The sequence below is a fragment of the Eretmochelys imbricata genome, chromosome 10 (genome assembly GCF_965152235.1).
Source record: "Eretmochelys imbricata isolate rEreImb1 chromosome 10, rEreImb1.hap1, whole genome shotgun sequence".
Lineage (NCBI taxonomy): Eukaryota > Metazoa > Chordata > Testudines > Cheloniidae > Eretmochelys > Eretmochelys imbricata.
Window position 1 is genome coordinate 19,829,893 of NC_135581.1, and position 14,114 is coordinate 19,844,006.

At 43.2% G+C, this 14,114-nt stretch overlaps 1 protein-coding gene across 2 annotated transcripts in view; it reads left to right on the forward strand.

Moving 5' to 3' along the window:
* Positions 1–14,114, forward strand: part of MYH11 (myosin heavy chain 11) — a 101,961-nt gene that overhangs the window by 39,221 nt on the left and 48,626 nt on the right. For both annotated transcript variants that reach the window (XM_077828895.1, XM_077828894.1), the window contains exon 4: positions 6,661–6,688. In XM_077828895.1, the coding sequence (XP_077685021.1) occupies positions 6,661–6,688 (28 nt within the window). The remainder of the gene's footprint in view (positions 1–6,660; positions 6,689–14,114) is intronic.

Below are 14,114 nucleotides of genomic sequence, written 5' to 3' on the forward strand. Positions count from 1 at the left end.
TGGAAGGGATAATCTGCTATTCTAGCACAATGGGGCCCACTCTTGGTGGCCCTCAGACACTACTGTTATCAACCATGATTATTACAGTATCGAGAGAGCAGAGGGAACGGTCAATGGTGAGTGAGGGACACAGTCTTTACCAAGAGCGGGGCACCACTAAAAGGTGGAATTAAGTACTGCTGTTTAGCAGTTGAAAGGATTGAAAGAGAAGGGAAAATGGGGAGAAGAACAAAAGCAGAAATGGATAAGAAAAGAGAAGTGGTTAGAAAATCTTGGGCTGCCTTATCCCATCCGAGTATTTTCTCATGTCCCCTGGGCTCAGAAATTCCATTGGAAGCTCTGTATCTAGGAGTTACTGTTCTGTTTTCTTTAGTGTATTTATGGCTTTATGGTGCGATCATCAATACATACCAAATGCTTTGGTTTATGCACAACAAGTCTATTTTTAGCAAAAATTCTATCTCCAACTTAAAAGAAGTCCAACTCAGCCCTACTTAGAAATTTTAGTCCAATGAAGATGGCTCCCTACTCCCCTGGTCAAGAGCATTTGGAGAGGACCCTATCATATTACCTTCTAGTAACCCACTTCTTAGTAAAATAAATGTAGCTATTTAGTTTGTACCAATGTACAAACTAAAGCTTTTAAAGTACGCTACTTACAGCATGAGTATTCAATGAAGAAAAGGACTTATAGTTGTAGGATCTGATCCTACACCATTGAAGGAATGGGAGCAGGCTCTTAATATCATTTTATGATAAGTAGAATCAACCACAACCATTTCTAGATTTGTGATATGGAAGTCGGTTTAGAATCGTACAAACTTAAGAGGCTAAACTCACCCTATTTTGCCATATTTTTATATATATTGTGATGAAGTTCCTCGTCTACCTTGGTGGGTCCTGTGCTTATTGGTGGATTTTGCTTGCCTCAGAGATTCACAGTAGCCCCCAGTTTGGCCACTTTCATGGCTCAAATCTGCCATACAATCAGATAACCTTATCACTGGCCAGCATGGGGGAAAAAAGAGTAAGAACAATCCCTATAGTCTTTGCTGATCCATCATGTGGGTCAGGGAACAGTCTAGATACCTTCCCCTCTGGTGGAACCTCCTGTGTTGGATCAGGAGTTGGGAGGTTTGGGGGGAACCTGGGCCAGCCCTCTACCCCAGGTTGCAGCCTAGGGCCCTGTGGACTGCAGCTGTATAGAGTGCCTTCTGGAACAGCTGTACGACAGCTACAATTCCCTGGGCTACTTCCCCATGGCCTCCTCCCAACACCTTCTTTGTCCTCACCACAAGACCTTCCTCCTGATGTCTTGTAACGCTTGTACTCCTCAGTCCTCCAGCAGCACATCCTCTCACTCCCAGCTCCTTAAGCACCCCTCACTAACTGGAGTGAGAGCCCTTTTAAACCCAGGTGCCCTGATTAGCCTGCCTTAATTGATTCTAGCAGCTTCTTGATTGGCTGCAGGTGTTCTAATCAGCCTGACTACCTTAATTGTTTCCATAAAGTTCCTGATTGTTCTGGAACCTTCCCTGTTACCTTACCCAGGGAAAAGGGACCTACTTAACCTGGGGCTAATATATCTATCTTCTATCACTCTCCCGTAGCCATCTGGCCCAACCCGGTCACAATATGTATATAGTAGAGAAAGCTTTGATTAATTAGATATGGTATGAATTAGCACCCTGTGTTGGTAACCTAGTAGCAAAGCATACATAATTAAAGGGGATGTGCAGCACTCTGTACCTCAAAGCAACACCCTGGAACCCCCATATTTACCACTGTCATATAATTGATATGTTTTGTACAAAGTATGCCTTGCGAGGTATCATTTTGAAAAACTTCATCTGTTGAACATTAATGTCCTAGTGGATTGTGTGTGCTATCATTGTATGTGAAATTAGGAACTTTTGTTACATGTGTGTGTTACTGAACTATGTTGTGAGGTAGGGACACCCACAACCAACCTTTCAGGTACAGAAATGGAGTAGTCAGATGTGCTGATGGCCTATTAAAGGGAATTCACTTTCCCAGTGACCATCCCAGAAGACTTCTCAGAGATAGCACATAGACAATGGAGAATGCTTTACCAATGGGGGAAGACCCCCGTGTCAGAAGCATAGATCTTTCCAGCAAGCTGGAAAAAACTATAAAAGAGGGGAAGTGATATCATGACTTGCTTCATTCCCCCCCACAACTCAACACTTGGAAACATGTCTGGAGGACAAAGACTTTGAACTAGGGAGGGTAGTCCTGGGCTGGAGGGGAGTTAGAGCCTGTGTACCGAAGATCTGTGACCTGTTTGTACCATCTATCATGGTGAGAAACTGCTTGATTCAAGTCATGTTTAGATTATAGAACTCAGACTGCAAATTTACATTTATTTCTTAGGTAACCAACTTTAATCTCTATGCTTACTACTTATAATCACTTAAAATCTATCTTTCTGTAGTCAATACATCTGTTTTGTATTTCATCTAAAACAGTGTTTTTGTTGAAGTCCTTGGCTCAGTTTATGAAGGTTTGTGTGTATCCTCTCCAAATTGGGGGAGAGGCGGACTGGGTAATGAACTTACACTGGTCAGGCTTTTGACTAGAGCAAGATGGTATAGTTCTAGGGTGCAAGGCTGTGGAGAATTGTCTGAAGCCTCTCTATTGTTGGTTCATGAGTGGCTGGGAGAAGCATTCATCTAACTCAGTTGGGTGTGTCCCTGACTGTGGATATCTGTATACAATACCTGCGAGAGGTTTGTAGCTTGCCAACAGGATCACAGTGCAAGACAGAGCCAACGTTGGTAAGACAGAGGGCTTAGCGGTCCCACAGTTCAGGTTACACGCTAGAAACCCTGTCACAGGATTAAAAAAAATGTTTAAAGTAGTGTTTAAAGAGAAGTCTTGAAGACAGTGATTCATGCACTAGGTACACAGTCCTATAAATATACTTTTATTGCATGATAATTTGTCTTCCTAAATGAGAATAGGATTTCCCCATAGTTAAAACAAGCCAGTTTCTGTTAGCAATGTCAAATGATTCCATCAAAATGTCACAGGTCTCTAAAAAATATTGAGTACTACACCTTCAGGAATCTAAAAATTGCTATCCACCTTATCCACCTTTTCCTGTAATTTTGTTATTTGACTGCTTATAACTCGTGATGTAGAATCTGACAAAACTTCCTTGCATTAAAGCACAAATCTATGGTTAGCAGGAAAACCTCTTGATTTTGAGAAACTGAATTAAGAACTAATTTTGTCTCAGCAATTGCTCATTTTTAAAATAGCTTTATGTTGCACTGGAGCATTTCATCATCATGTTTTGTTTCTGCAAGCTACTGTTTTATGACTGGATTCAGAGATCCTAACTCATGCTAAGCAGTATGTTACTCTGCAAGCATTCCCCCTAAAATCAGTGGCTACTCACAGAGAAAGGTCCTACTCAGTGTGAACATACCTGGCTCTTATAAATTTTTACTGTAAATTCTATAGGTCAGATTCTGAAGCCTTTACTTAGGCAAAACTCCCATTGACCTTAATGGGAGTCTTTAGGAAAAGACTTTAGGATTTGGCCCTAAGTTTATTAGGAAGTGTCCATTGATTATAGGGGCCTACCTTGATGCTAAACCAATGACATGTTAAACTCTATACAGAAACTTTGTAGGCAATTGGAATAGTACTGTATATACAGTAAAAGCTATTTTATCTGTCACTTCACCAATTGGAAAGCTCTATAAACCAGCATTCTCAATCTTCATTGAAATGCCGGTTATAGTCTGGTTGGTGTGGGGCCAGCAGGGGATTGGGGCACGAGACGAGGTGCTGAGCGTGGGCTCTGGGAGTAAGTTTGGGTGCAGGAGGTGGCTTGGGGCGCAGGGTGCCAGATCTGGGGGCCACTCACCTTGGATGGCTCCCCACAAATGGCAATCTCTCTCAGCTGCTCCTAGATGGAGGCACGGCAGGTGGCTCTGTGCACTGCCTCCGCCCGCAGGTGCTGTCCCCACATCTCCCATTGGCCGCAGTTCCCAGCCAGTAGGAGCGGCAGATCCAGTGGGTGCTACAAAATAATAGTCATAGAGCTTAAGGCCAGAAGGGACCTTTAGATCATCTAGTGTCTGACTTCTTGTATATCACAGGCCATTATATTTCATCTGGTTACCCCTATATTGAGCCCAATTACTTTAGTTAAACTAGAGCACTTCAGTCCTCAAGAGACTGAACTGTTGTGTGCCACAGGTAGAGAGACCAAGATGCCAGCAATGTTTGAGGACCCTGCAAATGCCAGGGAATTGATTCTGAGAGAGATGCCCAGCTGGTCCTAGTGGGTGATTCAAGCCCCATGCTGCAGAGGAAGGCCAAAAAAAAAAAAGCCCCTGCCAATCTGTCTTGGAGGAAAATTCCTTCATGACCCCACATCTGGTCATCAGTTTAATTCTGAGCATGTGAGCAAGACCCACCAACCAGGCAAGTAACAAAGAGAAGTCTCTGTACCTCCTCAGAGAACCAGTCAGCCCTACCCAGGGTTCCTATCTGCAGCTGTAGCCAATCTCAGGTATTTCTAAGGAAGGGGGGGGGGAGTTGAGGAGGGGGAAAGAATACACCTGTATCATGGGGAAAAAATTCTTACCTGACCCCTATGGGCAAATAGCAGAAGCCCTGAAGAATGAGATTTGATCAAAGCCATTGTCTGACTGCAGAGCTATAAGCGTTATGGGTATGTTGAGGGCAATATAGGCAATTCTGTTGGACTCCGCTGCAGAGAAATATGCACCCCATAGCTGTACTTCTACATGGTGGAAACTGATCAATGAATATTCTTTGGCCTACTTCTTAGCAAAATTGGGATTTGAGGTGTATTTGAGGATTCTGCTCAGAATCAACAGCCAGAGCTCATGTGAAATCTGTCAAGGAAGTTGGCTTGTTCCTTGGGGGTCTACCACAGAGAAGACTAGTGGGAGTTGAGCCCTCAGTGTAATTACTCTTGCCACCAATGACTAGCAACAGCATCTGACATGTTTCATGGTTTCCAGAATTTTGCCTAACATGATCCTATACGTTATTTTTCAGTTTTTAAAAGTAACTCAGCACAGAGAATATTTGTGATTACCTCTCCCCTGAATTATGAGCTCTAAATGTCAGAATGAATAGCTGTTCCAATATTCCTGACTGGAAACATATCAATCATATATGGGTCAATAGACTTTGTGGGCATTTGTTTTAATGACATGATGCCCATTCACAAGTTGGCAGAATGTTTATCCTAGAACGCAGGTAACTGCAGATGGGAACCCTACAAAATGCTAAAATGTGATGTTCGATCTTTAAACAGTTGCAGAAGAGGAGGAGACTAAAATATGACAAAGACAGGCCCTGACTCTTTCCCCTTGGGGTACCAGTAACTTCAGTTGAAGACAACGGGAGTTTCTGGTATTCCGATTAGGGTGGATCAGGGTCCAACTGTAAGTTTATCAGTACATCTTGAGAGGGCTCAGTACAACACAAACTTCAATTGAATTGTTGAGAGCTAGGGACACTCAGCACTTCCTACTGTATCTTATTACTCCTTAGCTACCTTATCAGGCTGAGATAAGGTTTTCCCAGATAAGCTGTTGAAATGCTAGACTGCATTTCTTTGGGATCACTTCTGGTTTGTTTTTCAGTTTGCATTTGTGAAATCTGAAGTTCAGGTTTGTCCAGTACAGATACTGTGGTGGTTCCCTGGGCACAACTGCCACCGGGGTGGTTTTCATTTTTTACTTTGCTTCGGGGTTTCTCCTAGCCCCAGTTTCTTTTGGATTTAACTTTGGATAGGTGATTTCCAGGGTTTGTTGTAGAGTAAAGCCCTCTCCAACTACCCTATTTGCCTCTGGCCCTACTAAGCACCCTTGACATTTTTTCTTATACTTTTCAGTATCCCCTTCTTGCCCTAGCCCAGACCATTACTGTTACTTCCAACCCCTAAAATCACTCTTAACTCTCTTCTGTGCTCCCTGTTCAACCCCTTCTATGGTCTTCTCTGCTCCCTGATGCTCCTCAGTCTTGTGCATATTTTCCTGGCCCTTCCCCAGAGCCTTTACCATTCATTCTTCTGCTTTTCCAGTCCCTCACAGTCCTCATCACTCATGGTAGAGATCTCCTCTCGAGCTGCAGTGGAACTGAAAGAGCACTTTACTTAGGCTACTTGCACTTCCCAACTTTTATAGTTCCTATACTGCCAGAGCTTCAGCTTCTAAAGCTACTGATCTACTAGCATTTTAGCTTTGAGTGGCTTATCTATTGGGTCATTCACTTAGTCTCGTTAGGAGGCTTTTATTGGTAAGTGTAGTACAAACTCTTTTCCAGTGTTATGATCCCCTCTAGAGGATATCATCTGTGCACATTGGACTCCTCATTACAGTTCATCTCTAATTAAATTTTAAAATGGTGTTTGAATATTTAACCTTTTGTTCTTTTTGTACAGAATCCTGGTATTAGGGGCACTTAGTTTAACACTAGGACAGATTGCCCGAGATGTGATCCCAACATTTTTGACTGACTCTATCATCAGAGTTTGGAGGTCCAGGCAGGTCCTGTTTGTTCAAAAGAATTCTTGGTCAATGCAAATAGCTCTGTCAGTGTGCAACTTTTCTTGTTTAATTAATGGATTTTTCTCTTTATTCACAGATCGAGAAGACCAGTCCATTCTGTGCACGTAAGTAGAATCTGATGTTTATCTTGGTTCAGGGCCTGACTCAAAGCCCATTGAAGCCAGTGGATAGAGTCCCTTCATCATCCATGGGCTTCGGATCCTGCCTTCTGTGAAAGGCGTTTAACTATTTTTAAATTATAAAGCAGTTGTATTTGCAGGAGGAAACATGTCACTAATAATTTCAATGACCTTCTGAAGTTCAGAAAATTCAGAGCTTACAGAAGGACTTGTGAGGAGCGTAGGTGGGTAAATTCTGTGTTTAGGAAACCCTTAGGAACACAAAGGGTCATGGACGTTTGCTAGTGTCCATTCCATATTTTGCTCGTGGTAGCTTAATGGAAAGTCCCAAGTCAGGCGTCAGTACAGAGATATGTGAGTAGCATGCATGTTTTTTTGTTGATTTTGCCCCCTACTGGTGTTGGCTATAACAGGATCTGTCCTGAAAAGAACTCCCAAGAACAGCACAAGCCCTTGAGGCTTGATCACCAGTAACCTTAGTAGCAGGGCTCCTCAGTTGCTTGGAGTCTATGCACAATGCATCAGCATGTTAATTCAGTGGGCTCAGTGACTCTGACCATAGTATAGCTGCTCTGCATTCTTTACATTGCCTTCCTAGAGAGTAGAAGCGTGACTTGGAGCTGACACAATTTTTAAAAGCTCCAATTGGTCTAAGCCTTGGCTGTTCTCAAAACCTCCTCTTTGAGCCTTGGCCTGATGAGTGTCTGCACTCAGGTAGCCCCTGCTTTTAGAGATTTGATGGTTGAGCCTTGGTTGGAAGGTGGCACACCTTACTGTGTGGCACATACTGCTCTCTGCAACCCCTCTGCTTGTTCTTTGTCCCTGTTTAACAAAACGTGCTAAGACTTAAGCACAGGTGTTTTAGATTTGATTCCATATCTGTGACCTGCTCCTCCTCCCTTTTATCAGGGTGCAGCCCCTCAATTGGCTTTAGTTGCTTGAATGTCAGAATGTTTTTGGTTGTTTTTATTGCATTAGATTTTGTGTTTGTTAGGCAGCACCCAGTTAGTCTCAGTGGGAGTGGGGATAGGGATGTGGTTCATAAATAAAAATCATCATAAGTTGCAAAAGATGGTGATTATATTAGGAGCTGGAGGGAAGTCAGATCATACAGTGAAGTCATACTCAAACCCTCTCTGTGGGAGGTCACTCAGTCAAAGTGTGATCTCTTGAGTCTATGACCATGTACCTCGATCCTGGTTTTAGAAAAAACTGCATTGACCCACAGTGCCTCAGACCCTGAGGTGAGGAGAATTACTCATTGGAACAGTTTTATGCTATGTCTAAGAAAGACTAAAATTATGGGCCAGACCCTCAACTGGCACAGACTGCAGTAGAGCAACACAGATTTACAGCAGCTGAGAATGTGGCCCTAGATGTCTTTAAAAAAAAGAGACTAGAATGCTTAGAATATTAATGAGGCACTATAAACGGTCCATTTACTTCATTTTCCCAGGACAAGACTGGTCACTTTAACAGAGCCTAAATTTATGATGGGTACTTGCTCCTTCCATTCTTGTGCTTTAGGTTTATTTTTCCCTTTGTGTCTCATCTCTTCCTGTTTTAACTCTTGAAGGTCTGCATTTTGATGGGAGAAATCTCTTAATAAGCCATGCCTTTTTGTTAAGGCTTGCATTTCTGAAAGTCATAGTACATGTCCTGTATGTGCAGCAAATCTAATGTTTCTTCATCCTGACTGACAAAGTTGGATCAAGTTGTTAGATTTCACACAACCCAATGGAAAGGAAATGGATTCTTTATTGGATCTCAGATTGATTTGTGCCCTCTCTGTGCCATTCTACAACTACAGCAGCTGATTTTCCAGATGCTTAGAGTAATTCTTGTGTGCTGGCAAGATCGTTGCCTTTGCTTTAAAGCAGTACATAGCTCCTGATAGCTTTCCTACTGCTTTTGAACTAAATGCAGCTAAGATATTTTTGAAGAACTGTAACTTCTAGTGCGTTAGCAGCAGCGGCTGGAGCCCCAGGCCCTTTAAATTGCTGCCAGAGCCCCACTACTGGAGCCCTGGCGTAGCAGCGGTGGGGCTAGGGAGGAGATTTAAAGGGCTTGGGGCAGTAGCCACGGCCGAGCCCTGGGCCCTTTAAATCATTCCTGGAGCCCTGCCGCCACTTCCCGGAGCCTGCCGGAGCCCTGGGGGACGATTTAAAGGGCCCGGGGCGGTAGTGGCAGCCAGAGCCCCATCCCCGGAGCCCTGCTACCAGAGCCCTGGGGAAGCAGTGGTGGGGCTCTGGGGATGATTTAAAGGGCCCAGGGCTCCAGTCGCCGCTGCTGCCCAGGGCCCTTTAAACCGCTGCCAGAGCCCCCGGCTGCCGCTATTATCCTGGGGAGGGGGAAGGAGGTACTTGCCGGTACAGGGTGGGCCCGGGCTGGCTCAGACATCCAAAACACTGCTTCCAAAATCCTTTTTCTTGCCTATCATTTAGGTCTCATTTTCATCCCATCACAACTAGTAATATTCCTTCATACTACTCTAAATAACTTCTCCATCTTTGCTATTTACAGCTTTTAAATGGATACAAAGTGTCATGTTCCCACACGTTTTTAAACCAAGTTCTACATGTTGGGCTCTAAAACTTTCCTCATCAGGCCAACAACCAAACCATTTCTGTTCTCTGAACTCCTTCAAATCCATCAGTCTGGTACTGAGGTACCATGGGCTACACAGTATTTAAGGTGCAGACTCCTGAAGGATCTTATAGAAAAGGACTCTTCCTTCCCTGCTCAGTGGTGAGTGCCTTCTCTGACTACAGCCCCAAATTGCTTTTTAGCTCTGCTCTAGGATACTGCTGACTTGTATCTAATCTTCTGTTCGCTGTCATCTTTCTTAACACTTCACTCTCAAATCTTTGAGCACATCCTTGTGCAGTCACATCAGCTGTTTCCTGTTGCTTGCATTTTGTTCTTAGTAACTGCTGTTTGTTGCGATAAAACAGCACAATCAAGGATTCTCTAGCTTTCCTCCACACTCCTGAATTGTACTTCCTCCCAATTCACTTTGTTCGTGAGACAAAATGTTTGTGGAGCAAATAAATGAATCTTGCAAGTGAATCTATTCTGAATTTGAACTGCTACCTTCTTTGCATCCATTCCTTACTGCATTCAGTTCAGTTACCTCATGATCACCAGGCTTCCTTACTCTATTCCCACTCAGACAGTTTCTTTTTTTTAATCAGTTAGTTGTAGATCCAGATTTTGAGTGTGTGTAAATGGTTCTGGCTTTTACAACTTTAAAAGTTTTTAAGTCAACTTGTTGAAAAGAACTGTGGTGCTGAGGAGTTTCTAGACTGTTAACTAATGTTGCTAGCTGCTAAAATTAAGTAGATCAGATAGATTGCAATATATAAAATTATATTAAGGGCTAAAAATATGTGAAAGCAACTTTTAAATTTGCACATTTTGAAGTGCAACAATTCAAGAAGTGCAAAGGTAATAAAGTTCCAACAACAATGCTGTATCAGAGAAGTTATATACACCTGTGTGTGTGTGTGTGTGTACGGACACAACCAAAAGAAGGATTATTGCATAATTTCTTTGGTTTTAAATTGAAGCCATGCCTTTACTTAACAGTGTTCTGACAGAAATAGTTTCAAACCCTAATTGGTACCCACACTTCATTTAGGGGCATTAGGTAGAGAGCGGATGAGATCCTACTTGTTACTACTTCTGCTGTTTGGCTAAAGATTGTTTTGTGCAGGGCTGGGTTTAAAAGGTTTACATTGCAATGGTTGTAGCTTTATACTGAGAAAGCATAGTATCCTATGTATCTATAAATGAAGGTTTAGAATCTATAGAATTTAGTGCAAATTCTTGGGACAAAAAGATTTACTGTATTTTTCACACCTGTGAGCTGCTTCTGATGCTAAAGGGTTGTTGGGTTTTTTTTTTATTGGAGGGGTAGGGTGGAGGGGATTTTGCTGTGCTTGTTTCAAAGAGATCTTTACAGGACAATCACCCTCATCCAGTTGTCCCAGCAGCAGCTCCAGTTTGAGTTAACTGGTTAGAGTGGATGGGAAGGGACAAATGTACACAGATGTCACAGAGAGTGAGTAGGATTTCATAGCGGTTGCCTAATAAGCATGCTCAGAATTGATTTCCCAATCCCTTATAGTTTTTCTCCAACCTAAACAAAGGCACTAGTCCTCAGTAAGGACCATGGGCCAGATTTTTTAAGGTATTTAGGAACATAGAGATGTGTGGCGTGGCATTTTTGAAAATCCCAGTAGGTGCCTAACTCCCTTTAATTTCAATGGGAGTCATTTCCATGGGAGTTAAGCACCTAGAACCAACATCAATATGCAGTTGAGTGCATCAGGTTTAGTCATTTTGACTAAAGAGTATGGTTAGAATTTCTCCTGCTGTTCTAGAACTCAACTGGCTGAAGGGAGTTTGCTCAAACTTAAGACACACCCACCCTTCAAGTAGAGACAAAACATGAAAAAATTCAGTTAAAAAAAAGTGATGGTGTTAGATGTTATGAACCTGGGAAAACAAGATTAAAAAAACATTGTTGAGCTCTTAACCACTGAGCGCCCTACTGGGTGCCCACTAGAATGGTCCCCATGAGAATTCAAGCCATGTTACTTTCAATTCTATCTACTATTTTACAAATTTGTTTCCTTTAATTTTTATGTATTATAAGCTATTGTTCTTCAGTCTAGTTTAGGAAATGGCTAATCCCCAGAAGAGCTGGTGAGACTGAGGCTGGGCTGTGACCTCTCTTTACCATCCCCTGGGCAGCAGCCCCAGAGGCACCACAGACATACACCAGGCATCAAAGCCAATTCAACGGCTAGTGCAGGCAAACGCCTCTGCCTGGCTTCTCTCCCATACAGACACCTTGTGTAGCTCCAGAATAGGGGATAGAGCTTTCTGCTGAACTGCGGCTGCGTGGACTCTTTCAAGCATGCACACATGCTGAGCAAACTTCACGGTAGGCTCACTGGGCCCAATTTGGAGCCTCTCCAGAGTCACTGCTAGTATGGAATAAAGACAGCTTTCCATTACCCTCACCCCTCTCAGATGCTCAGGCCTGGGCAACACTAGGGTGGGGTTCGAACTAAGATATGCAACTTCCACTATGCTATTCGCGTAGCTGAAGTCAAAGTATCTTGGTTCGAGTTACCTGGCCATCCTCAGGGTGGCGGGTCGACCGCGGTGGCTCCCTTGTCAACTCCACTTACTCCTCCTGCCGAGGTGGAGTACAGGCGTCAATTCGGGGATTGATTTATCGCATCTAGATGAGACACGATAGATTGATCACTACCCACCAAGCCAGCGGGTAGTGAAGATGTACCTTGAGTGTGGAGCATGCCAAGCACCCCCAGTGTAATTTAGATCAGCCCCTGGGATTGCTCTTATTTCAGGAGGCTTTCCACATGGCCAGAATATCCAGCATGTAGAGAGCTCTAGCCACATCCCCATTCACCCTATGCCAGTAGCTTAGAGCTGTTACACCAGTTCAGCTAGATTCTGAGAGCGAGGTATAGGCCCAGTGTAATGCTCAGCCATGGGGGTGCAGAGCAATCCAGCTGCTGGACTAGTGTAGAAAGGCTGGAATGCAGCTGAGAACCAGGGCCAGTAATGTGCTTTTATTCCCCTATTGAGTCCTTAACCAGACAAGGACTGGTAAAGAGTGGCTAAGAGAAGGTACAAATTTCAGCACCCCTAAGCAAAGGAAAGAATGGTTGCTTTTCACGGACAGGGCCTCTAAACTCAGCAATATGTTTTTACTTTGGCAAGAATAATTCATTGGAAGGAAGTGGGGTAGGAGATGTGCATTGTAGGTAGATGAAGTGTTGCATTTGTAGTCCACAGACTCATGAGATAGGTGTTATTTGGTTTTTATTGCCCACTCTGAGGAGGTTTCTACCTTTGCAGTTATAATTATTGTGCTGCCTCTTTATTATAGAGATTATAGAGTGGGATTTATGCTTTCAGAATGTCTCAGATACATGACCAATCTGTCTAGTTCTTCAGGGCCAGGATCAAAGAGCAATGGCCGACTTTGGGAGATAGGATCCCATACTCCCACTTGTGAGCAATCCAGAAATACATGCTGAGATTTATAGATCACCACAAGAGAGGGCCAGGCACCTCCTAGGAGGTCAGGGGCTCTGCTGTGGAGTACACCTTGTATAGGGTTCAATCCTAAAACCCTGAAAGATGCTTGTCAGACAAAGCCCCACCTGGAAACCTATAATGGGGGAGATAGTGACCAGGTGCTGGGAAGGGGAGTGAAGATTAGAGAGACCCAGGAGGAAAACGTGGTACCAGAGAGTTTCTTTCAACTACTTTACCTACTGTAGGGCATGGCACAGCAATAGAGTATATTTTTGGCATCCCAGGACCAGTTGTTTTGGAAGGTGATTCTTTGGGGGTACTATGTCATGACAGGTCAGCAGGACCAGTGCTTGGCTAAATTGTGCTACAGGGCAGTAGTTCCAGAAAGGACACCATCCAAGATGCTGGCCACCAAGATTTCAGTACATTGAACAAGCAAAACATAGAAGGCACCCTACAAATACCTAGATGGTTGGGGAGGTGAGAGTGGTGGGAACGGGTGAATCTGGGCCAAGCCATTTTAGCCCTCCATCAGTTTTCACACATTGTGATGTTTAATCAGTGGGATCAACTGTAAACCTTGAAACTATGATGTTCCCTTCAGATTACAGAAGCTACCTATTTTGCTTAATGGATAGCAGTGCATCAGACCTGTTGATCTCCATGGTCTTTTAGCAAAAATCAGGTGCAGCATGTTAGATACAGTCTCTTGATAGGAGGATGCATCTCTTATAACCAGACTTGATCTAATAGCTCTTTACTCCATTTGCTGCTGCTTTGATCCTATCTTTTTATTGCATGCAAAAGCATTTGACATTTAGGAGCATATTTAAACTTTTCATTGTCCACTTCAAAATAAAATAAATAAGCCTCACAATTGATGTGCAGAAAACAGGATGGTGTTCAGCCAGCTTGGAAGAAAGAAGGGTTAAGGAGACAGCACAGAGCAAAATGTTAAGTAACTTGAGAGCTGCTGTATCATAGTATAATTACAAGTAAAATGATGCCATATATGGTAATACTCCCAGGGATTTAAGAGAAAGCCCAGTGATGGGCACTGTTGCCCTGGGAGAGAGGAAATGCAGTTCACGTAGTGATGAACTGCAAATAACCTTTCCTAAATGAAATAGTTCAAAGCTCAGGACTTGTTAGAAGAAAGTTTTTTATTTTTCCAAAAGACAAAGTTGTAAGGTAGATTTGTTTGAAAAGTCTGTATGCAGAAGATTTCAAATTGGTGTACTTAGCTTGGAATCATTCCCAGGACACTTAATTTTTTATCAATAAAGCATGGAAATGTTTCAACTCTGAAGCCCATGCAAGGAGGGATCTG